Source organism: Clupea harengus, chromosome 19, assembly GCF_900700415.2.
Source record: "Clupea harengus chromosome 19, Ch_v2.0.2, whole genome shotgun sequence".
NCBI classification, from domain to species: domain Eukaryota; kingdom Metazoa; phylum Chordata; class Actinopteri; order Clupeiformes; family Clupeidae; genus Clupea; species Clupea harengus.
The window spans coordinates 14,594,903-14,616,632 of record NC_045170.1 but is presented as its reverse complement, the minus strand read 5'-3'; the positions used below and the strand labels follow the sequence as shown (position 1 = coordinate 14,616,632).

General features: G+C 42.0%; 1 protein-coding gene across 1 annotated transcript in view; it reads left to right on the top strand.

Annotated features, from left to right (window-relative positions):
- Window positions 1-21,216, top strand: part of LOC105892002 (collagen alpha-1(IX) chain) — a 28,465-nt gene extending 7,249 nt beyond the window's left edge. Inside the window, exons 6-37 of the mRNA XM_031586462.2 lie at window positions 122-139; window positions 1,385-1,474; window positions 1,983-2,018; window positions 2,481-2,552; window positions 3,477-3,521; window positions 3,798-3,833; window positions 4,641-4,664; window positions 4,790-4,843; window positions 4,954-5,025; window positions 6,071-6,112; window positions 6,753-6,812; window positions 7,394-7,447; window positions 7,537-7,590; window positions 7,979-8,032; window positions 9,351-9,404; window positions 10,149-10,202; window positions 10,325-10,378; window positions 10,686-10,739; window positions 11,030-11,083; window positions 12,490-12,534; window positions 13,075-13,128; window positions 13,380-13,433; window positions 13,843-13,896; window positions 14,448-14,519; window positions 14,624-14,659; window positions 14,921-14,965; window positions 15,088-15,120; window positions 16,059-16,205; window positions 17,964-18,018; window positions 18,319-18,513; window positions 18,899-18,976; window positions 19,806-21,216. Of these exons, the coding sequence (XP_031442322.1) occupies window positions 122-139; window positions 1,385-1,474; window positions 1,983-2,018; window positions 2,481-2,552; window positions 3,477-3,521; window positions 3,798-3,833; window positions 4,641-4,664; window positions 4,790-4,843; window positions 4,954-5,025; window positions 6,071-6,112; window positions 6,753-6,812; window positions 7,394-7,447; window positions 7,537-7,590; window positions 7,979-8,032; window positions 9,351-9,404; window positions 10,149-10,202; window positions 10,325-10,378; window positions 10,686-10,739; window positions 11,030-11,083; window positions 12,490-12,534; window positions 13,075-13,128; window positions 13,380-13,433; window positions 13,843-13,896; window positions 14,448-14,519; window positions 14,624-14,659; window positions 14,921-14,965; window positions 15,088-15,120; window positions 16,059-16,205; window positions 17,964-18,018; window positions 18,319-18,513; window positions 18,899-18,976; window positions 19,806-20,005 (2,049 nt within the window). The 3' untranslated portion in view covers window positions 20,006-21,216. The remainder of the gene's footprint in view (window positions 1-121; window positions 140-1,384; window positions 1,475-1,982; window positions 2,019-2,480; window positions 2,553-3,476; window positions 3,522-3,797; window positions 3,834-4,640; window positions 4,665-4,789; window positions 4,844-4,953; window positions 5,026-6,070; window positions 6,113-6,752; window positions 6,813-7,393; window positions 7,448-7,536; window positions 7,591-7,978; window positions 8,033-9,350; window positions 9,405-10,148; window positions 10,203-10,324; window positions 10,379-10,685; window positions 10,740-11,029; window positions 11,084-12,489; window positions 12,535-13,074; window positions 13,129-13,379; window positions 13,434-13,842; window positions 13,897-14,447; window positions 14,520-14,623; window positions 14,660-14,920; window positions 14,966-15,087; window positions 15,121-16,058; window positions 16,206-17,963; window positions 18,019-18,318; window positions 18,514-18,898; window positions 18,977-19,805) is intronic.
- Window positions 21,217-21,730: the final 514 nt, after the last annotated feature.

Below are 21,730 nucleotides of genomic sequence, written 5' to 3'. Positions count from 1 at the left end.
AATGAACTGATACTGTCTGAAACCAGGTCCGGTGCTTTCTCTGACACTCTTTGGTGAGGTGGGGGGTGACGTTTTTCACTAACTCTACATTGATCTCATTTCTCTCTTGCTTCTTCTTCAGATGTATGCCAATGCTGAGGTATTTATTTTTTACATTCTTCTTTGTTTTTGTGTTTGTGTCCCTTTTATAAGGCAAATAATCTACTTTGTTGCTTTGTCGCTTCATGACCTTGTTGCTCTGTGCTACTCTGCCATTACCAAGTGGTGCTATGAGAGAGAGAGAGAGAGAGAGAGAGAGAGAACGAAATAGGAAGCATAATAAAACAATGAAAGCAGACATGTCTCTGTTCAAACAGAAACTGTCACACCACAGATAGATTGTTGACATCACCACTACCTGACATCTAAGTGGTCAGTTGTTTTATGTAATTATAGTACTGCACCTATTTTAACATTCATATATGCTGAAATTGCAGCAAATGTAATTACTGAAAGAAGCTAAATAGAAAAAAGGTATGTTTGCCAACCAATCTGAACCCTTAGACAGTGATACAACAATAGCAATAATATGTCATCAAATATGCATTTAATTGTTGGATAAATAATTCTTCACCAGTTCTCTTCTATCAAAGACATCTTAGCCATTGGCCCTGTTGCAAAAAGACTCCAGCTGCAGGAGACTCATCTGTCCATTGAACAGTATTTGTTTGCAGTAGCAAGTTCCAAAAAAATTGACCACACCTATTGCAGCACTTACCTGGAGACTGATAGCCGAACAAGCTCCCCTGGCTTTCATTGAGGATGGCAGCTCTTAAAACCACTAGCGAGCCAACAATCTAGCAAGTGAACTTCACTGTGTTAGATGTTATTCCATCGAGAGGGTCCTTCAGGGAACTTTCTTCGGGGGAAGGACGTGGGGTTATTTGTGGACTTCATCATGCCTAATGGTTCTGTTAAGAAGAGAGAGGAACTGCAGTGAGCCGCAACAAATTGAAAAAAGACACTGAGCATCATTTAGTCACTGGGGTGCAATCACTGTAGCAATTTCCTCTGCATCATGCTTTGCCAATTCATAGGGAGCAAACAACACATTGAAAGACACTCATTTCATTCCTCATGAAAAGGGGACTGAAATAATACTCTGTGAAATTAGCATCTGGTTAAATGCTGACAGATACTTAGTTTCAGCCCCGATGCATCTTGTCAAAACCCCATAGCATAGCTGACACCCATAAAAACATAATAGAGGCATTCATTTCACCCGTCAGTTCGTCTCTAACAAACACTACTTAGTCGGTTCACAGACAGTTACAATTCTGTTTTTAGTTCAGCTAAAATCATGGTATTTCTGTTGCCCATTCTGATTATGTTGCCTTCTGCGCAGCCCGATAGATCAGTCGTCGGTCCTCCAGGCGTGGCGGGACCAGAGGGGCCCCGTGGGCCTCAGGGAGAGGCTGGCAGAGATGGCAGAGATGTGAGTCCCTCGACGCTCTACGTAGAGGAGAAAAACTTCAAAACTCAAATTCAAAGACAGCTTGCTGTCCCTCATGATGTTTCATAGTACTGTGTAGAGGAGAAACAGACTCAGATTCAAAGACTTACTGTTTATTTCCCCCTGATTGTGTTTCTATAGCACTGTACTCATAGATAGAATACATTGAAATTCAAAGACAATTTACTGTCCCTGATGATATTTCATAGCCCTGTGTAGAAGAAGGTTGTGCACCTCTTTGTGGCATCACCATCAATCTGTTTTATTGTGAAGTAAGGGAAACATATTGGTTCAGTGGAATGTCTTTTGTGCCATCAGCTCTTTTTTGTAGCACTTGCTAATGTAACTGCAATGGTTACACTCCATTGAAACACATAAAACCTTTGATTTAAAACAATTATCCAGTCAGTACCTCACGCTGCAACACACACTGCAATGTTGAAACATATAACAGCATAAGACTAACTCAAAAACTCTGTTCCCTTTTCAGGGTCTTCCAGGCTCAGCTGGTACCCCCGGTGCTATTGTGAGTATGATACTTTTACCATCACGCTTCTGGTCCTCTCTCTCTCTCTCTCTCTCTATCAATCATTATCTCTCTCTCTGTCTGTCCCTCCATGTCAGTATCGGTGCAGGTAAATTAGGTTGTTTAAATTGCCTTTTTAATAAATAGGCCAGTATATCCTCTGAGTACTGGTTGGTCTCATTTGGCCGCTGTGACAGTAGTGGAATCGTGGGAAATGGCCGGGCCCTAATTGATTTAGCATGGAGCAGCGGGGCAGCAATGTAACCTGGCAACAGTGAAAGTGACGGAACTGTTTGCCCCTCTGTTTGTGTGTATGTGTATGTGTGTGCGTGTATACGTATGTGTGTGTTTGTGTGTGTGTGTGTGTGTGTGTGTGTGTGTGTGTGTGTGTGTGTGTGTGTGTGTGTGTGTGTGTGTATGTGTGTGTGTATGTGTTTGTGTCTGTGTGTCTCTGTGACTCAGGGAAGCAAAGGAGAGCTAGGAGAGATCGGCCTGCCTGGACAAAGAGGTGTTCCTGGCCTTCCGGGATCTCCTGTAAGAGCCTTGTTAAATTTGCCTATGCATAGCCACTGTCATGAAGTGGTGCATGTGTGTATGTGTGTGTGTGTGCAATAATGTACAATGATTTGCAATAATGTTTCAGTATGTATGCAAATGCTGCATAAACGTCACATCTTTTGTGTCCATACCGATCCACACTTTAAACATTATGGGCCATATTTCCAAAAGGATGTTCAACCTGCATTGTTCTTGTCAACATCTAAGCCTTAAACACATAGCTTGTACACATCTAAACAGAGGTGATGAGTGCAATTTCCGAACGATGATCATCACCCGTTTAGATGTCCACGTCTAACTTGGCTAATCGCACGATGATCAAGTGTTCAAATGAATCACCTGCAGCAGCAGCCTTTTGTTGGGTCCAGACTTGTACGTTATGACCTTTCAATGTTAATGTTGTTTGAAACCTAGACTGATGGTAAGATGACGCCAACATGGCCAAAAAGAAACGGAATGAAAAATGTAACTTAAGAAATGTTTTAATTTAGAAAATTGTGTACATTTTCTAAATTTCGTAATTTTATAAATCTTCTCAGGTTCAGACAAAATGTATATCACTAAACTCTTCGATGTTCTTCTATCTCCTCTTGAGCAAACTCAAGTATTCGCCCAGACAACAAACCGCATTAGACACCTGTTATACAAGGTCCCACGAATGTCTGAACTTTTTCATTGTCATTTAATCACACAGTGGACTAACATTTAAACGTATCTTGGATAATCAGCCTAGGTAATCATGCGAGTAGCCAAGTAAGACGCGTATAAGAGAAAAATTTGAAATGAGGCTACATTTCTTTTTGCATTTTTCAAATCTCATATTTGTTTAAATTTATATTTTTAAATCTTTTGTAGCCATGTTTCTTCCAAAGGAAGTGAGTGTCCCTATCTTTTTTGTAGGGTATGATGGGGCCGATGGGGCCTAGAGGAACTGTGGGTGAAAGAGTAAGTCATTTCTGTCTGTTCAGCCTCAGCTTATTGGCAAGGCTATCTGTTTTTACATCTCTGCTAAATGCCTCCATTTAGGTCCATTACTCTGAGCAAAGTAGTGGATCTCCACTATTTTGTGTTTGTTCTGCACAAATATGGCACACAAAAAAGATGTTACTGTGTTCTGTTTCATTTTCTGGAAAAAATTCTTACTGATAATATGGTTTGGGAACATTTCAAGTTCATGAGATTGATAGAAATGTTCTCATTGCTTTTCTTCTTTGAACTCAGGGACTGCCTGGTTTTCCTGGACCTGCTGGGCCTGCTGTAAGTTGACAGTCTTTCTCAGATTTCTACTGAAACAGAAAACAGTTCTATACTATTGATCAAATCTCAAAATGTCAATAATCCACACCAGTGTTGATATATGCATTAAATAGAGGCAGACTGTATTTCAGCTGTCACTCTGACCTCTGTGAACTATTTGGCCCAAGATATCAGTCAATCTGACTTAGATCTGCTCCTAGATCAGGCCTGGGTCAGGTACAGATCCAAGGTCAGTTTATATCTGGGACACATTAGAAACCCTTTCAAGGAATGTATAATGTATAGTCCACTTGACATTTTTTTAAACAAATCCCGACAGGACAAACAGGAACCCAACACACAGCGAGCGGGGTCTTGTATTGTAGCTCTTCACACAAATAGAAGTTTAACGTTTCAGGTGTTGCGTGGCAGCGTACTACTTGCTGACTTCAAGTTAAGCCGGACAGACACTGTATGATTTTGGTCCAATTTTAGCCCCAATTTTAAAAATCTGGTCGAATTTCCATCAGATCAATTGTCATTTATCATGCAGTTTGAGCAGGGTCACAGTGCCTGGTTTTAAAAGCCTGAACAATCCAGTCAATATTAAAAAAATATCAGACCTCTGAATGTTTGGATGGCCCATTGTGGCCAATTGAGTCCATTGAATTTTCTGTAGCATTCTGAGCAGCCATATATTAACAGGCAGTAATGTGACTCTCACTGACAACAATGATGACAGGCCTACATCACACAGCAGAGAAAATGTTAAAAACGTTGTCTCTCTTTGTCTCACTGTGTCTCTGATTTTCTCTCCCTTGTTCATAGGGAGCTGAGAAGCCTGGACCTCCTGTATGTATCAAAAGCTTTTAAATTTAACTCCAAACTTCCTGTGCTGTTTGAATCACAGTTTAGATGGCTTCTCCACTGTGCTTATCTAAGTATTGGACATTGTGTATGACTGTGATCTGTCATAGGGTCTCCCAGGGAAAGCCGGCACTCCAGGAGATGAGGGCAACATCGGACCTGAGGTTTGTGCTCAGAAATTTAACAGTACATTCGGCTGACTGGTTTTTGTGGCTTTGGTCACAGTATGATCTCAAGTTTTTTTATCTCACCAATTCATTTCTGACCCATGCAGGGCTCACCAGGGCCCAGAGGAGGTCTTGGTCTTCCAGGACCACCCGGACCCCCTGGACCTGTAGGGCCAGCGGTAAGATCTTATCTTCACCCTCACTCACTCATTCGCTTTAAAGAGGCAGACACTGTCCAACGCTGTTGCTTCACTCTGTATCTCCAGCAGTGTCACTCATGACCTGCTACAGCGTGGTGCCAATGCTAACACTGCTAACATTTGCTGGATCCAGAGGCTAAAATAAAAAATAAATGCGTGTAAAAGCATTTGTTAAATAACTGTTTGCGCTACCTAAACTGACATGGATCATTCCTTTGCCCTCATTTGTTCTGTTGCCATATGCTGCCATAGCAGAAGTACAGTAGAGATAACATATTTACAGCATGTTCTGACATAATGAGGAAAATGAAGCGATATGCAAATCTGTGTCATCCAGAGCATAACCTGAGACACCTGTGGCCTGTTCTCTCTCTAAGATTACATGAACTCATCACTGGGTTTTGTATTGTTAAATGGTTTACATTTTCTACAATTCACTGCTCAGTGATGTGAACATTCCGTGCATGATAATTACCAGTTCTAACATATGCATGTTGAGATTTGAGGAATACTACATGGGCTTGTCTCATAAGTATAATCCCTTAGAGTCATCATTGCTTCATAGTTACTCATCACATCTATGCTTGCCTTCTAAAACCTCCCCCTTGAGCTTCTGCTGTATCCAGCCTATCCTTTTTACACAACCTGATTACGGCAATCTCGTCCTTGGTCCAAATGACAACTTTCCAGGCCAAACAAACAAATGAACCAACATATTAGAAAGTCTGGTGAACGTAGTGGTGTAGTGGTGATGTAGTGGTGAGTAGTGGTGAGTAGTGGTGGTTTAGAAGTAGTGTTGAATTATACAGTGAAGTTTGTTCAATTGATGCCAATGCAATTGAATGTGCACCGCTTCTTTGAGCCTCTGTTGGCTGGCTATGCTGGAGAGTAAGCTCGTGGCCTGCTGGGATATATATCTGGGATATCTGGGGCTTTGGAGCCGGAGCCTGACTGTGCTGGGACATCTGTGCCTGGGATCTGACTCTGGTGTCACTCTCTCTGCTGTCTCTCTGCTCTCTTTCAGGGCACACCTGGGATAGGGAACTCAATCGAAGATGGGGAGCCTGTGAGTTCCCTGATTTGATCTCTCACTCTTGCCCTGCCTTTCCTCCTCCTTTTTTGTCATCCTTTTTCTTTTCTTTCTCCAGCTCTTTCACTGAGATGTTCTCAAGCTAAATGGGGCGTATCTGTGTTTCTTTGTTTGTGATTTTTTCTTTATGGAAGCTTATGAACATGTATATACTCTGGAGTGTGTGTGTGTGTGTGTGTGTGTGAGTGTGTGTGCGTGTGTGTGTGTGTTTGCATGTGTATAAAATAGAATGAGAGAAAGAGTGTGTGTACATGTGTAGATGTGTAGGACTATGTAAATGTACGGCTACTGGTGTTTTTGCATCTGTGTCTGTGTGAAAGTGCACCTGATTGTGGGGTTTTCCCTCTCCCTCTCTCTCTCTCTCTATCTCTCTTTCTCCCTCTCAATCTCTCTCTCTCACACTCTCTATCTCTCTCTCTCTTTCTCTCTCTCTCTGTGTGTGCATGTGTAAAATAGGATGAGAGTGTGTGTGTGCATGTGTGTAAAATAGAATGAGAGAGAGAGTGTGTGTTTGTGTGTCTTTGTGTGTGTGTGTGTGTGTGTGTGTGTGTGTGTGTGTGTGTGTGTATCCTCGGGGGTGCGTGCTGATTAGGATGTGTCTGTCTGAATCTGTTAGCAGTGTGAGGCCGCCTGTCCCGCCGGCCCTCAGGGGATGCCAGGCATGCCAGGGATGAAGGTACGAGCCACTGCCAAGGACAACCTGGCCGCCGTATATATATATATTGAAATATGCACCTTCCAATCCAGCATTAAAATGAGATTCTCTACACAAGGCTGTCTCTGCCAAGCTTTTGGTCATGTCATTGTTCTGTGTGTCGTATTTCTAGACCGGCTTAGTGCTTGGTGAAGAATGCACAGCAACACCCACGTAGAGGAAACAACACATGGTTGTTTCTTGTGAGGTCTATTGAATCAGAATCAGAATCAGAATAGTATTTATTGCCAAGTAGGTTTACACCTACATGGAATTTGTTCTGGTGTGTAGGTGCATACAGTGAACATAAAAACATACAAACACAATATCTAAGTACTACACATAACATAAAAACATAAAAACACACTAAGTACAACACATGAGAGAAGTAGAATAGAATACTAATAGAGTGAAGCATATCAGGATTACATTGGTTTTGTGGACTGTAACAGCAGATCTAATACTGGAGTTTTTTTTAAATTGTTATTGTTGTTTATGTTAGAGTTTATGCTATTGTTGTTTTTCCAAACCTGACGTAACGATAAGTGCCATCTACCCCCTAGGGACATAAAGGTTTGGCTGGTACCGATGGTGATCCAGGCACACCTGGAGAGAAGGTGAGAAAGTCTGAGAGAATTTATGCTCATCTTACATGGCTGAGAGTGTCCTCTTGCACTGCCATAAAACGTGTCTTTTTTTATCACAGGGAGATGAAGGACCTGCAGGAGAGGCAGGACCCCCTGGACGCATGGGAGATGATGTCAGTATTTGCATTACTTCACAGGGGTTTATGTATGCTTCTGTAGCGTAATCAATAGGACATGCGTTGAAAAATAAAGGGTTAAATATACCGAACAGATTAAAATGAAGTTCTTATATATGGTGGCATTGTGGAATCATTGTTTTTTTCACTGCTGCACGTGTTTTTGGCTTGTGTCTACTGTTGTTGTTTTGTTACAGTCAGCTTATTTTTACTTAGTCTAATAAAAAGCTACATCCTGTTAAAAGGTACCACCTCTCCCCAAAAACAAGGACCAGTCAAGAATAGAACACAAATGTTAAGTCAGATAGTTTGAACTTTGAACTGATTCTGACTTGTTGTACATATTTAAACATGTATTTGTTTTGTGCCTCTAATTGCTTCTCAGGGTCAAAGAGGGCCTATTGGATTTCCTGGCACACTCGGAGAAAAAGGAGATAGGGTAAGAGGCTGAACTGTGTCTATATTTACCCCACTCCCTTTGGGCAGGACAGGCCAGATAGAAACACACACACACACACACACACACACACACACACATTAACGTACACACATACACACACGCACACACTCAGAAAACAGCCAGTCAAGCAATAATCCACTCGGCTCAATTAGCACACTAATGATTCAATTTGTTTTAAAGCCAGCGCACAGTGCCTCGTAGGAGACCATGCTATAATGGAATTGTCAGAGCTTGTGGATATATGTGTGCACATACATAAGAAGCACAAACCCTTCGCTGTCAACTCCTTGCCTTACCCCTTCTCCCTGTTTTAGAGGACTTATGAGCTAGTGGCCTAATACACTGCAGTGGAATAAAAGGCTCAGTGTGATTTTTACCTTTTAAATGTGATTTATTTTGGGGCTGTGGACCTCTCCGCAGCCAGAGTAATCCAGTAGAACCGCCGCTGCCAAACCAACAGCACCCCTAAGGGTGGTACGGACACGTTCAGAACCGTTCCTATGGTGCAGATCCATCTCACTTGTCCTCCTGCTCTAAAGACTAAAGTGTGATTCATAGAAAGCCCTAAATGTCACAGCATAATGGATAGGCCTAATTTACAGTGATGCTGCGGTGTCCTGTTTGTGGCTCCATTGTAGGAAATATGATACATCTCTGAGGGAATGCTATACAGCAAGACAGATATTAGAGAGAGAGAGAGAGAGAGTGTGTGTGTGTGTGTGTGTGTGTGTGTGTGTGTGTGTGTGTGTGTGTGTGTGTGTGTGTGTGTGTGTGTGTGTGTGTGTGTGTGTGTGTGTGTGTGTGTGTGTGTGTGTGTGTGCGTGTGCGTGCGTGCGTGCGTGTCTGCGTGTCTGCGTGTGTGTGTGTCTGTGTGTCTGTGTGTCTGTGGGTGAGTGGGTGAGTGGGTGAGTGGGTGAGTGAGTGAGTGAGTGAGTGAACGAGTGAAAAGCTGGTGTAGTGGGGGTGTTTTCAGCTGACACAGTGCAATGCTCATAGTGTCAACATTCTGGAGGGGTGGGCTAGCATATGTACCAGAACATTGGCACACACACCTCCAAGACCTGCTCCTCCTTTACCTGTATGTGTTCAGACAGGGTTATAAAAGTGTAAATGTATCGGAAATTTACCCCCTACAATTTTGTACTTTGTTTGAAGGTGTATGCCTTGCACAGTTAATCAGCTCCCACATTGCAGCAATATTACACTCAATACGCTACACAGATGTTTAGTAAAAAGCTGACTCTGGAAGGACGTTAACATTATTATTATTTTCCACAAACTCCCCCTCTCTCCACAGGGTCCTCCAGGTTACAACGGCATCCCAGGGCCCACTGGACCACCAGGGTCCCCCGTAAGTGCTGTTCCTCATTGATCGGATCAAAGCCGGGCGGTCGGCCATGTTTGTGTTGAATGAACATCCAGCAGCAGGAGGATGAAAAGACAGCATTATGTATTCATGAAGGTTCATTTTTAAAGAGCTCAGCTGGATAGGATGTATTTATCAATCCAGGGGGTTTATCGGAAAGGTAGCACACATGAAGTTGTGTACTGGAATGTTCCAGAATGTATTAGAATTTTCCCCTGGTGGCACTGTTTACCTAAACAAGGCAAAAAACATACTTCATCTGATTGACACAGGTTGGTCAATAAGATTGTGTGATGTAAAAAAAAATTTTAATCAAGATTTAGTTACACACACCACGTTCAGAATATATATTAAATGATGTATTCGAATGATGATGATCTTTTCCACTTCCAGTGCTAGGGTAGGCTGGCTTAGTGTTTTAGGTTACTGCGAAGCACCTTGAGACAATGTTACTGTTAATAGCGTTAAAGTTCAACTGCATTATAAATGACTATTGGGGTCAAGAGCTTCAATTCCACATGGATTGCTTACAGGGGAAAGCTCTTGCCATTTCACACAGGCAAGTCTCACATTACAATCCTCATCTTATGAGAAACCAGATACCAGCAAGTACCCGTTTTCACACATTAAAAGATGAAGAACAACTTCTCTGGTTGGTCAGTGACAGGACTTCAATGGTTTTAAAGCCTCAAAGTAATTGCTATGTCATGATGTGATGATCTCTTACAGGGTGTGGAGGGCATCAGAGGTCGTCTGGGTCACGAGGGGCCTAAAGGTGATGAGGTGAGTCGTCTTTTTCACAAATACGACTGCACTTATTCAGAGTAGTACCATTCCATTTAGAGTAGTGCCTTTGGGATTGTTCAAGTATGTGTGATTGAATGCGTTCTGTTTGTGGTTTTCAGGGGGCAGTTGGCGCTGCAGGACCAACCGGACCAGTCGGCCCAATGGGGGAAACAGTGAGTTACCACTCTAGAGTTAGAGCATATTGAGTAATTAGTAAGGAATTATTATGCACGGCAGAAGGTGAGGGTCCCAGTGACCAGCTGTATGTATTTACTGGAATTGACACCTGTAAAGCATATAAATTCAGACAATGAGTAAAATATTCACATGTATTTCATGTCACCTAGATACCCCTTTTAGCAGGCTTGTATGTTAGGAAAGTGTCCTAAAGCGACTCGGCAGAAGCATGGAGGTGTACTCAGTTTCTGTATAAAACAACATCAGTGTTTCTGATTCATTTTTACTCCATGACATCTGTAGGGAGAGCCTGGTGTCGATGGCTTGGATGGAGTACCAGGAGTAAATGGAAGCAAAGTAAGTCTGCCGCTCTCTTCTAGCCCTCTATGAGCATATAGGCTGGAGTAGAGCCTCTCCAAGTCTGATAACTGATAACAGTGCAGAGGTCCCTATATAGGTGCATTAAATGCATTACACTAATGTATAGTTGGCTGTTGCCTCTGATTTTTTAATTTTTTTTAAGTAACCTTAATGATGATTGCAAAACACACTACATAAATGATGCCAGGCCTGTTGTGGTTGAATACATTTCAAATCATAATTCATTTTTAAAAACTCCAACCATACCCTTCTGTGTGCCCTGACAGGGAGATGCTGGCACACCTGGACCATCTGGCGTGAGGGGGATCGTTGGAATACCTGTAAGTACAGGACACATGTGCACAACTGAGTGAGAATGATTGTACAGATATTTTTAGGTGTCTTCCTGTTGTGAGGCTAAGATTAGACCGGAGATGAGTAGGATGAAAAAGCAGCGGAGCGTTCACACGCCCTAAAGCTATTTTTTGCAGGTTGTTGATTAAAAAAGGAAACAATAAAATGAAATGAAAATTATGTTCTCTCTCATCTCATGATAACTTCTGTGAGATGAAATCATCCTAGCAATGTTTTCAGTCTCACACAGTACCAGAAAAAGAATGTGGATACCTTTATTTGTTATTCTGAATTTGTCCCAAAACTATTTCTAGATACTGACCTACCTTAGATCTACTATAATATAACTTGCAAATACTAGCCCAACTGCTTTTTAGGTCTGGCAAAACTTTATAAGGCATGTCATTGAAAACTTTAAGTGGGGTTATGGACTGGAAGTAGACAAAAGAAAAGTCAAAAAGCCCTCTGCCATGGCCTAACTGCAGCTCAAGTTCATAAAAGATTCAGGGGAGGTAATGCTAAGACTTGACTCAAAAGCCAGCGTCTTCCAAGTAAGGCCATACGGCTTAAAAATGATACAAATCTACCAGCGAAAACCAGCCACCTAAAAAACCCACAACATTAACAAAAGCGTTTTCTTATCTAAATGCACTTTTAAATGAATGCACCTCTCCAAGTCCCTTCTTTTTTTTCTTGTTTCTCTCTCTCTGTGAGAGACGACAGCAACAGGGACAAGAGCAGACAGATAAATAGCCCACACAACAAAGTGTCAATATTTTCCTGCCGCCAACCAATGAGTGGATAATATGGAGCAAAGGTGTAGACGTATGCACCTTTCCCAAGGGGTCTAAGATGTAAAGCCTAGACCGAGACTGGATCTGGCCCAGATCTGGCCCCGTTCTGGCAAAGATCTGCCACATCTCCACCCCGATCAGCTGGAGCATCTGTGTGTGGATAACATCTTCCTCTCGTGATTGCTCCCACGCCTAGGTATCGACAAAGCTGTTTATGCTGCTACAAATTCAGATTAAGTGCCCTTCAGGACAGATCAATGTCAGTAAAATGTGCCTTAGACTCTGGAACAATGTGAATCTGTATTCTCCAGCTGCTCTCTCTCCCCCTGACTTGGCCTATCACGGTTTAAATATCCGTGTAATTATGTAGTGTGAGTGATATCAGGGAGTCATCTTTATTTCCTTTGCATTTAGTATTGCAACCACATTGATATACAGAACCCATAGGGGAAGGTTTTTCATACGTTTTTTTTTTTTCTTCTTTCAATTCGAATGGGAAGTCGCAACTAAATCTCTGTTTTAGTGTGTGTTTGTTCTGAGTGAATGCTCAGGGGGTAAAGACTAACACACCCTCTTGTCTCTCTGTATTTTTTTTACAGGGGTTGCCTGGGAAACAGGGACTTAAGGGACCAACTGGGGATAAGGTAATACTGTTGTTTTTTTTTGTGTGTGTGTGTGTTTTTTTTTTTTTTTTTTTTAAATCAATTAATTTGTTTCGACCCTTTTTTAAGGGTGGTGATTGATTTCACCGCTCAATATTTGCCACCCACAACCCTCCAACAACTAAGACATTCAGTTCAGGATAAACTAGATAAACAAAACAATAGAAACTCCTTAAATACAAGTAAATTGGTTATGCTAGATTACTGTCTGGAATTAGGTGCTTTACTTCTATCTTTTAATGTATCACTCACTCAATCCTCACACATCTACACCTGCTTGGTGTAGGGTGCCAACCTTCTCATGCTAAAGGCTGCATGAGGATTAAAAAAAAAGCTTAATATTAAATATTATTTTGGTTGGTTATGGTGATAAATCTAACACCCACTCCCACGCACACAGTAGGGCGCTAACTGATCAGTACCACGTAGAGGTCCATATGAAAATAACATCGCCACAAAATGATTATTAGAGTTATTACATATTTCTGAAAATTCATTCATTCTTTTGTGGAAAAACTCCAGGGTGACACAGGAACTGAAGGAGCAGTGGGACCCATCGGGCTGGTGGGCAAAACAGTGAGTGCCACCCTCTCCCTCTCTCTCTTCCTCACCCTCTCCACCTCCCTCTCCTTCTCTGTCCTCCTCTATTAATCCCCTTTGGGCTGACGCTGTGCTGTAGTGCTTGTTACTATCAGACACTTTGATATATGCCCCCAGTGTTGGCTCAGGCTCAGAATGCAGAACTCCACTTTTCTATGTGGAGCTGCTGAGCTCGATCCATTAGCAACGCTGAGTAAAATCTCTCTCTCTCTGTCTCTGTCATTAAGGGTGAACCAGGAGCAGCGGGGAAAGACGGCGCGACAGGAGCCAAGGGAGCCACCGTACGTATGCCTTAAACGTGCCGCCAGAACAGTCCCTTATTCCATCTGATAGCGACTGATGGCACGAACTGGAGTAATGGAGGAGGAAGGACAAAACAAATGTGTCATTATTCATCGAGTTATTTAGTCACTCCTGTTCGGTCTAAAACATTTAGTTTGCTGGTCAGGATTCTTCACATATTTCATACCCATACCCACATTCATACCCGAATGATTGTTCAAGTTATTGAATATATTCAAGTTATTATGCATAGGGCATGTTTGCCCCTTTGTCTATAATATTTTCACTCATCTGTTAAATTGAGCAATTTTATTTTATTTCATAGCATTTTAACCGCTAGAAGGAGAAAAGTGACACCACCATACTAATTATTATTTATTTATGTATTTATTTATTTTCATCTGAAAGGGTGAGACAGGGAAGCAGGGTCCCGTGGGAGTGACAGGACTTCCTGGCGTCGAGGTGAGTTGAGTTTGAGGAACATTTGTTCTGGGGCGAGCTGACATGGTGCCGGTGGGATCAGTCTAGCAGGAATCTGATTGGCATGCATCCACTGCCTTGGCAACAAGAGATAAATGAAAATAATTTAGTCGCTCCTGATTGCTTGGCTGAATTATGGTGTGGGAGTTTGTGTGTATGTGTGTGTCTCTGTGTGTGTGTGTGAGAGAGAGAGAGTGTGAGAGAGCGAGTTTTTATGTGTGTATACCTGTTTGTACCTGAGTTTCTGAGCCTGTGTGTGTGTGTGTGTGTGTGTGTGTGTGTGTGTGTGTGTGTGTGTGTGTGTGTGTGTGTGTGTGTGTGTGTGTGTGTGTGTGTGTGTGTGTGTGTGTGTGTGTGTGTGTGTGTGTGTGTGTGTGTGTGTGTGTGTGTGTGAGAGAGAGAGAGAGAGACAAAGAGATAGAGAGAGAGAGCGAGACTTTTATGTATGTATCCCCGTTTGTACTTGAGTTTCTGACTCTGTGTGTGTGTGGGTTAGGCTGCTCACATTCTCTCTGTATATTCCTCATCTCCAGGGAGAGAAGGGTGACATGGGTGCCATTGGCCCAAGAGGAATCAAAGGTCACACAGGACTGAAAGGAGATCAGGTCAGCCTTGGGATAGATCTGATGCCATAGTGCCATATCAATTCACAGGACAGTTTCTAGATCTGTAAAAGATTACTAAATCAAATTTGTGTTTCTTGCTTCAGGGTGCTATCGGCCCAATCGGTCCAAAAGGAAGCATGGTAAGTTGTGTAATATTGGTTGCTAGCTCTCTCTCAGGCATAGAAGCTCATGTTGAGTCAATGTACAGATCACAACACCCTGGCCACTGTGTTTTTCATTTTCATTTATGTGATCCTAATGAAAAGCACTTATTGTCCACTTATGGTATTTACCTTCATCTAGATTGATCTCACTGGTCTGTATGATCTGTATGATGACGATCTCTATTGTGCATTAGTTGCCAGCCCCTTCAGTATCCTGACATTTTTCCTTCTCTGCAGGGTGATACAGGATTTAACGGAGACTCAGGAGTAAAGGGTGACCAGGTAAATAATACCTACATTAAAACTCTAGCACTGTAGTTTAGCAACTCTAAACTGCAATGTATAATACGAGTCCAAAAAAAAAGTGGTTAATGTTAATTTATTTGTTTTTGTGTTTTGCACAGGGTCCTCCTGGCATTCAAGGAATTAAAGGAGAGGTAATGTAATGGTTTTAGTCTCTTTCGGGCCAGATCATCTTGCTCCTGTAAATGGTGAATGGTGTATGAAACCAGTAGCCAGAATCTCCAACCTCAGTGAAGCATCTATTTCTCCACCTATTGTATTTTTAACCTTCCTAGTGGCCCTCAGTAAAGTGAAGGACATTGTCATTCATTTTTGATGGTGGCATTTTGTCGACCCTCTTCACCATAGACTCATAGATTATGCAAACAACGTCAAGCAAACTACATGTGGTGGTATTCCCATCGTGGGGTCCAGGACTTAAAGTACCACCTAGTATTGTCTTCACTCATATATATCCAGCTATACCTTCAATGCCTGTCAGGAAGCCACTGTTAGGTCATCAGGCCATATTCATAATACTGTGTGCTACTTCAGTGGCACAGTCATTTAAATCAGTTACTATGGTGACTGTAGCATGCCAGCCCCCCATTTCAAGGGCTTTTTTTTTGTACTGCCATATCTTGTGTGCTAGCCAATGGAAATGGCCATTTAAATAAGGTAATATATATTCAGGACCCCTTGCCTTGGCCCTTGTCAGTGGGACTCACTGAGGCTCTGTAATCAGGAACTAAGATTGCAATGTGGCCAGGCCTTATTAGCAATCAGGAAACTACAGAAGAGGCAGTTATCCCAACCTGCCGATTATTTGCATGGGAACTGAACATCACAGGGAGTGAGACGACTCCTGCCCTGACTACGTCTGGCAGAAGTTCATAAAAGATAAACGAACATGGCTTATGGCATGTCAAACAGTGAAATGCAATTGGGAAATGCAATAGTCCTCTTTCTCATTATGCTATTTTTAATAATGTCCCCAGCTGCGTTCAGAAACGTCCCATACCTGTGACACCTGCGAGTGGTGCAGCAGACATGACTCATGCCAATGTGATTTGTCCTCTGTTGTCCTTTTCAGTCTGGAGAGAAGGGACAGCGCGGGTCCACGGGAGCTGAGGGACGTCCAGGACAGCCCGGTCACGAGGGTGTCACAGGCCCACAGGGTGCTCGTGGCCTGGAGGGAGAGCACGGGATCGTAGGACCTCCAGGGCCCCGGGGTCTGCCTGTAAGTGCTTGCACTTTAAGAGACACTTTCTGTACGATTTTTTTGTGTGCCACTCACTAATTCATATACATATACGGACACAGTGGGCCCAGCTCTTTCAAAATTGACATGAACAATACTGGCATAATTTAGACAAAGATAAAACACAATAACTAACACAATACACAATTACACAATATGTAATCCAGCTAGATGTACTTAACTGGGTAGAGTGTGCCCGTGTGTCGGATTTGCGCCAGAAAGAATATGTGTATGTGTCTTTGTTCTGCTTTTGTATGCTCCGCGTGCAGGCATGGGCACACGTGGTGGGTCAGTAACCAAGGAGTATGTGAAGCAGGAGCTTTCAGTTTCCTCTCTGTATGTGTAGCTATGTTCAAGGTCAACGTATGTGAATGTGGTCAGCATAAGATAATGGTATCAGGTCAGGAAAGAGGTGGCTTAGTTTGCATGCAAGACACTGCATCATCAACTGGTGTTTTATATGGCGGGGCCAATTACCTACACCAACACATAACCTTGAATATATATCACAACAGAAATGTTGAATGAACTATCAAATCAATAAATAAATACTGACAAACGTTAAGAAGTCCAAGGATTAGCCATGTAAGTGCTACATAAGCAAGCTAGTTTTTAAGTTATGTTACCAGACCTTGGGGGAAAGGGGTGAGCTGGTGTGCTAGCTGGCGATTCTGTTTGTTTGTTGATGAGCCAGGCTTGCTTTGTTTGCTCCTGTTGCCTGTAAGGTTAGCTAGCAGACTTCTGTTGGAGCTGCTTGCACTAACTAAACTCTGTTAGCGGTGCGTTAATGGCTAACTAGAAACCTTAGGTAGGCTCCTGCGTCATTGCTGTAAGAGAAGAGTTTGGTGTGTCTGTCCTGTGCAGACTACACAGTGGTATGGACATCAGTGTGTTAAAGGAGTAAGAAAGGTAACAGAAGAAGAGAGGAAGAGAGAGAACAAGAAAGACTTAGGGTTTTGTTCCCCAGAAAATGGGCATAGTTCAGGTGATATCAGGTTGCAGTTACAGTTACAGGAAGTGATTGGAGGAGAGACTTGAGTGTTTACATAATGACTGACATGTATGAAACACAAAGTGCAGACCCTGAAATGCTGGAAGTGTGGTCTGTGGGCATGCTCCTCTGGAAGAAAAATAAGCTCTTAAATGATGACATCTGGACAAATTGACAAACTGACACTAAAAAATAACTTCGATGGGTTTTGAAGGCCCACCTGTTGGTAGCACTCTGAGCTAGCCTCAGTCGTGTTGATGTGCTTCAAAAGTCTGTGCCCCCTACAGTGATGTGGAAAAAATTCAGGAAGGTTGAGTGAAGGCACACAGAGATATTTGAAGGTGAAATCCATTTTCTTCTAAATTATACTCTAGCCCTATGACAGCCCCAATTTTTTTGTTAGGAAAGGCTGAGAAGATTGAAAAAGTGATGATGTCAAGGGGTCATGTATTATCAGCCTCTATGGTAAACTGCCTGAATCATACAGGAAGTGGCTCTTTAAAAAAGAGTAGAGGAAGAGGAGAACTGTATTTGGTGAATGCTGAATGGAAGTAGACATTTGGTGAACTATAAGGATCTCTTCCATATAAATAGTGCAGTGATTGGGTGTCCTCTGTCCTCTGGTCTAATGAAGCTTATAATGGCTAATTGATACTCATAGCTCTCTGTGGCCTTACGTGTGTAAGATTTAGCTTCATTTAGCTTCATTACTTGAAGTAATTGTATGCTGTGTTCATTCTCCACAGGGCCCTAAACTTGCTGATGACAAAATTAAAGCAATGTGTGCTGCTGTGGTTGAAGGTGAGACAGAGTTTTTCTATGCCTTAAATATTTAAATACTCAGACAAACAAGGATGGTTTTAGTGTCCATACAGTAGCCACTGGCGTGAAATAATTTGTGTTAGCAGCCTCTAATGAGAGAACTCATTACATCTCACATATTTAATTTGGACTGTGGTTTTTCGGCTATTTATGCCCTTTATGCCTTGGAAATTGCTTTTTTTAGAGATTCACCCCCCAGACATCGCCTATAGTCTATAAACAACCCCAGCACCAAGATCATTCTCTGAAATCATGCCCATGCCTTACACTCCCTCCCAGAACACCTTGAGGCATACAAGAAAGAGCTTGCAAAGAAACCCCTGCCTCTCGGAGCTCCCGGATCCCCAGGGCTCGCCGGGGCACCTGGGCCTCCAGGCCTGCCCGGTGCTAATGGAGAGGCGGGTCCCAGGGGGTTCCTGGGTCCTAAAGGACCTCCAGGCTTCTATGGTTTACCTGGCACACCAGGCACCAAGGGTATGACTATGACTTTCAGTGACTTATTGATGTACCTGGGTTAAATAGCTCAGCTGAAAAGAATGTTTCCATCCTCACATCACTTACTGTTAGTATTAACTGTCCCATGAATGATAATTATACATGCTTTGTCCTTTTTGTGAGAACTCCTGTTCAAATTCAAGATTATAGACATTGTTTGAAATGTTTTTTTGATTACCAAATATTTCTGACCTAAACCCTACTGATAATCTAAGCAATAAGCTCCTGTAAATTACCTGTGAGTTAGTGGGGGGACCAAACAATTACCATTGCACCTGACTGTAGTTGTATGCTTTTTTTAAGAATGGAGATAGGGGATTTGTAATGGTTGAACATGTATTGTTTATATACTGTGTACCTGCAGGTGATGCTGGAGTTAAAGGAGACAAGGGAGAAGATGGCGTGGGCACCAGAGGAAGCCAAGGAGAACCAGGACCTCAAGGTAAGGCTTGTCTGCTTTCTCTCTCTCTTTTTCTCTTCTCTTCTCTTCTCTTCTCTTCTCTTCTTTCTCTTCTCTTCCCTTCCCTTCTCTTCTCTTTTTTTCTCTTTTCTTCTCTTCTCTTCCCTTCCCTTATCTTCCCTTATCTTCCCTTCTCTTCTCTTCTCTTCTCTTCTCTTCTCTTCTCTTCTTTTCTCTTCTCTTCTCTTCTCTTCTCTTCTCTTCTCTTCTCTTCTCTCTTCCCTCTTCCCTTCCCTCCCAACACTGAGTGTGTTAAATTGAATGGCAACCCAATTTTTCCCAAAGTGGAATGAATTAGCCATTTAGAAACAGAAATATATTTGGGTTCTTCTGAGACCTGGCTCTTGTGGTGATCTATCTTAGTCGTTTGAAAAAGACAAAGAAGTCTAAAACTGGGTTAGTCTCTGACTGTGATGATTAAAGTATGGCTTCTACTTCATAATCATTACTGGCATTTGTGTGTGTGTGTGTGTGTGTGTGTGTGTGTGTGTGTGTGTGTGTGTGTGTGTGTGTGTGTGTGTGTGTGTGTGTGTGTGTGTGTGTGTGTGTACTTGTGTGTCCATGTCCTTGTGTGTGTGTGTGAAAGAGAGAGAATTTGTGTGTGTGAGTGTGTGTGTCTATGTCCTTTTGTGTTTATGTGTGTCTCTGTGTTTGTTTCGATGTTCATGTCCTTGTGTGTGTTTGCATGAGTCTATATTTATCCCCTTGTGTGTGTGTGTGTGTGTGTTTGTTTGTTCCCATGTTCATATCCTTGTGTTTGCATGAGTCTATATTAATCTCCTTGTGTGCATGTGTGTGTTTTCTGTGACAGGAGAGGATGGCATCCCTGGTGTCGGTAAAGATGGCAAAGATGGTGCCCGCGGCGAGCATGGATCCGCCGGCCTTCCAGGCCCACCGGGCACCCGAGGAGCCACAGGTGCTCCCGGCCTCTGTGACCCCTCAAACTGTTTTAGACCCCAGCCCCTCTACCTGATGAGTGGCAAAAAACCCTACAACGTCAAGGGCCCCTGAACGCCGCATCACGTCTCGGATAAGCTTCGTCACCATCATCATCATCGTCCTCACAGTAAACAGGATGAAGAGGATGTGGAAATCCATCCCATGAGGAGAATCTCAAGATGTCTCCACATAACACAAGACACAGTGAACATTAAACCAGCCAGATAAACTGTAGCTTTTACACATTAGTGTGAATGCACTTCATTTCTTAAAATGTGTTCAGTGCATGGAAAGGATATTGTTTTATGTATATACTGTAGAAAAAAATAAGGGTAACACTTTACTTAAACTCAGTATTTATAAAGCATTACAAACATATTTATAAATGTTTAAAAAGTCTTCATAATGTATCATAGCGTTTGACATAAGTCAGTATAACTCTTTATAAATAGACATGACTGCATTCATAAAGCGTTACGATGTTGTTGTATAAGCCCTACACAACTATTAATAATCAGTGCCATTATCAAGAGGTAAAAGAAGCTTTATTGCCCATTCTGATATTTCAAACTCTAAGAGCTTATATTATAACTTTGTATCGTTTTATAAATGCAGACATTTCTCGGTACAAGTAGTTATATAGATTTATTTCAATCATTATGAGGCATCAGGATTACTTAATAACCCTTTATGAATGTGTTTATAATGCTTTATGGATACTGGCTAAACTATTGGTGATTAATCAAGATTACCAGTCAACATTGAATGAACACTTTACAGTATTGCAGTAGTATCTGAATAGAATTAAAACCTTCGACATGAAACTGAGTGAATGAAATAAATGATTCACACTCAACCTACTGAATCATGGGAACCTTTGAAGAATACAAAGACAGAGTTGCATCAGCGTAGATCAAATTTAACATCAGCTCCCTCAGTTCTTCAACTAAGAGCACCTCACAGGAAGTATCGCTAATTATGCTATTCCCACATTGGCTTACTAAATGAATAGCTGGTACATGTGGTCTTATAGAAAGAGTAATGATTTGGCAAAACCCTGGAGTACTTAACTACATCATTCTTCACCACTCTTTGTAGTTACTATAGAAATGTGGATAAAGAAAAAAAGTATGATTAGTTGTTCTCTGTGTTAGTATTTAAAAGATGTCCTTTAAAAACCATAGAGCCGTGTCACAAAATTGGCTTACCTTCAGAAACTATGCTTTTTCTAGTTTTTCTTTTGTAAAAAAGGAAAATAAAACTTTTTTTTAATTTGTGTGAAATGCATTGTTTCCTTTGGTTTTCTTAAGAAGTACTACCATCATGGACTGTCCAAACTGTGTCGCATAGTCCATCTTAGGTTAGACATATATATGTGGTTTAGTGGTTTATGTGGTTAGTGATGCTAATAGCCATTCAGTGCAGTCTTCAGGCATTAAGGTCTTCTTTGACTTCAACCTTCTCTTAGGTTGAAGCCTCCAGCTACAAGTTCTTGACCCTCTAAATTGTTGCACACATTGTTTACAGGTACATAAGAGTGACAATTATCCACACGGTAGCTTCAACATAATTTGTGACCACCACCCAAAGGTTACTGACTGGGTTTTGCTAAATGTGGAAATGATTCAAACATGCAGTGTCTTAGCCGATACAGTCAGAGGCATGGGCTATGCACTGGTGAACGACATGGCACGAATCAGTGGTTGAATTGGTCTGCCCATTGACCAGTATTTTCTACATGCTGGTGAATGAATTTAGATGTAGTCAGCACTGACATTTCTGTAATTGGGTATATTT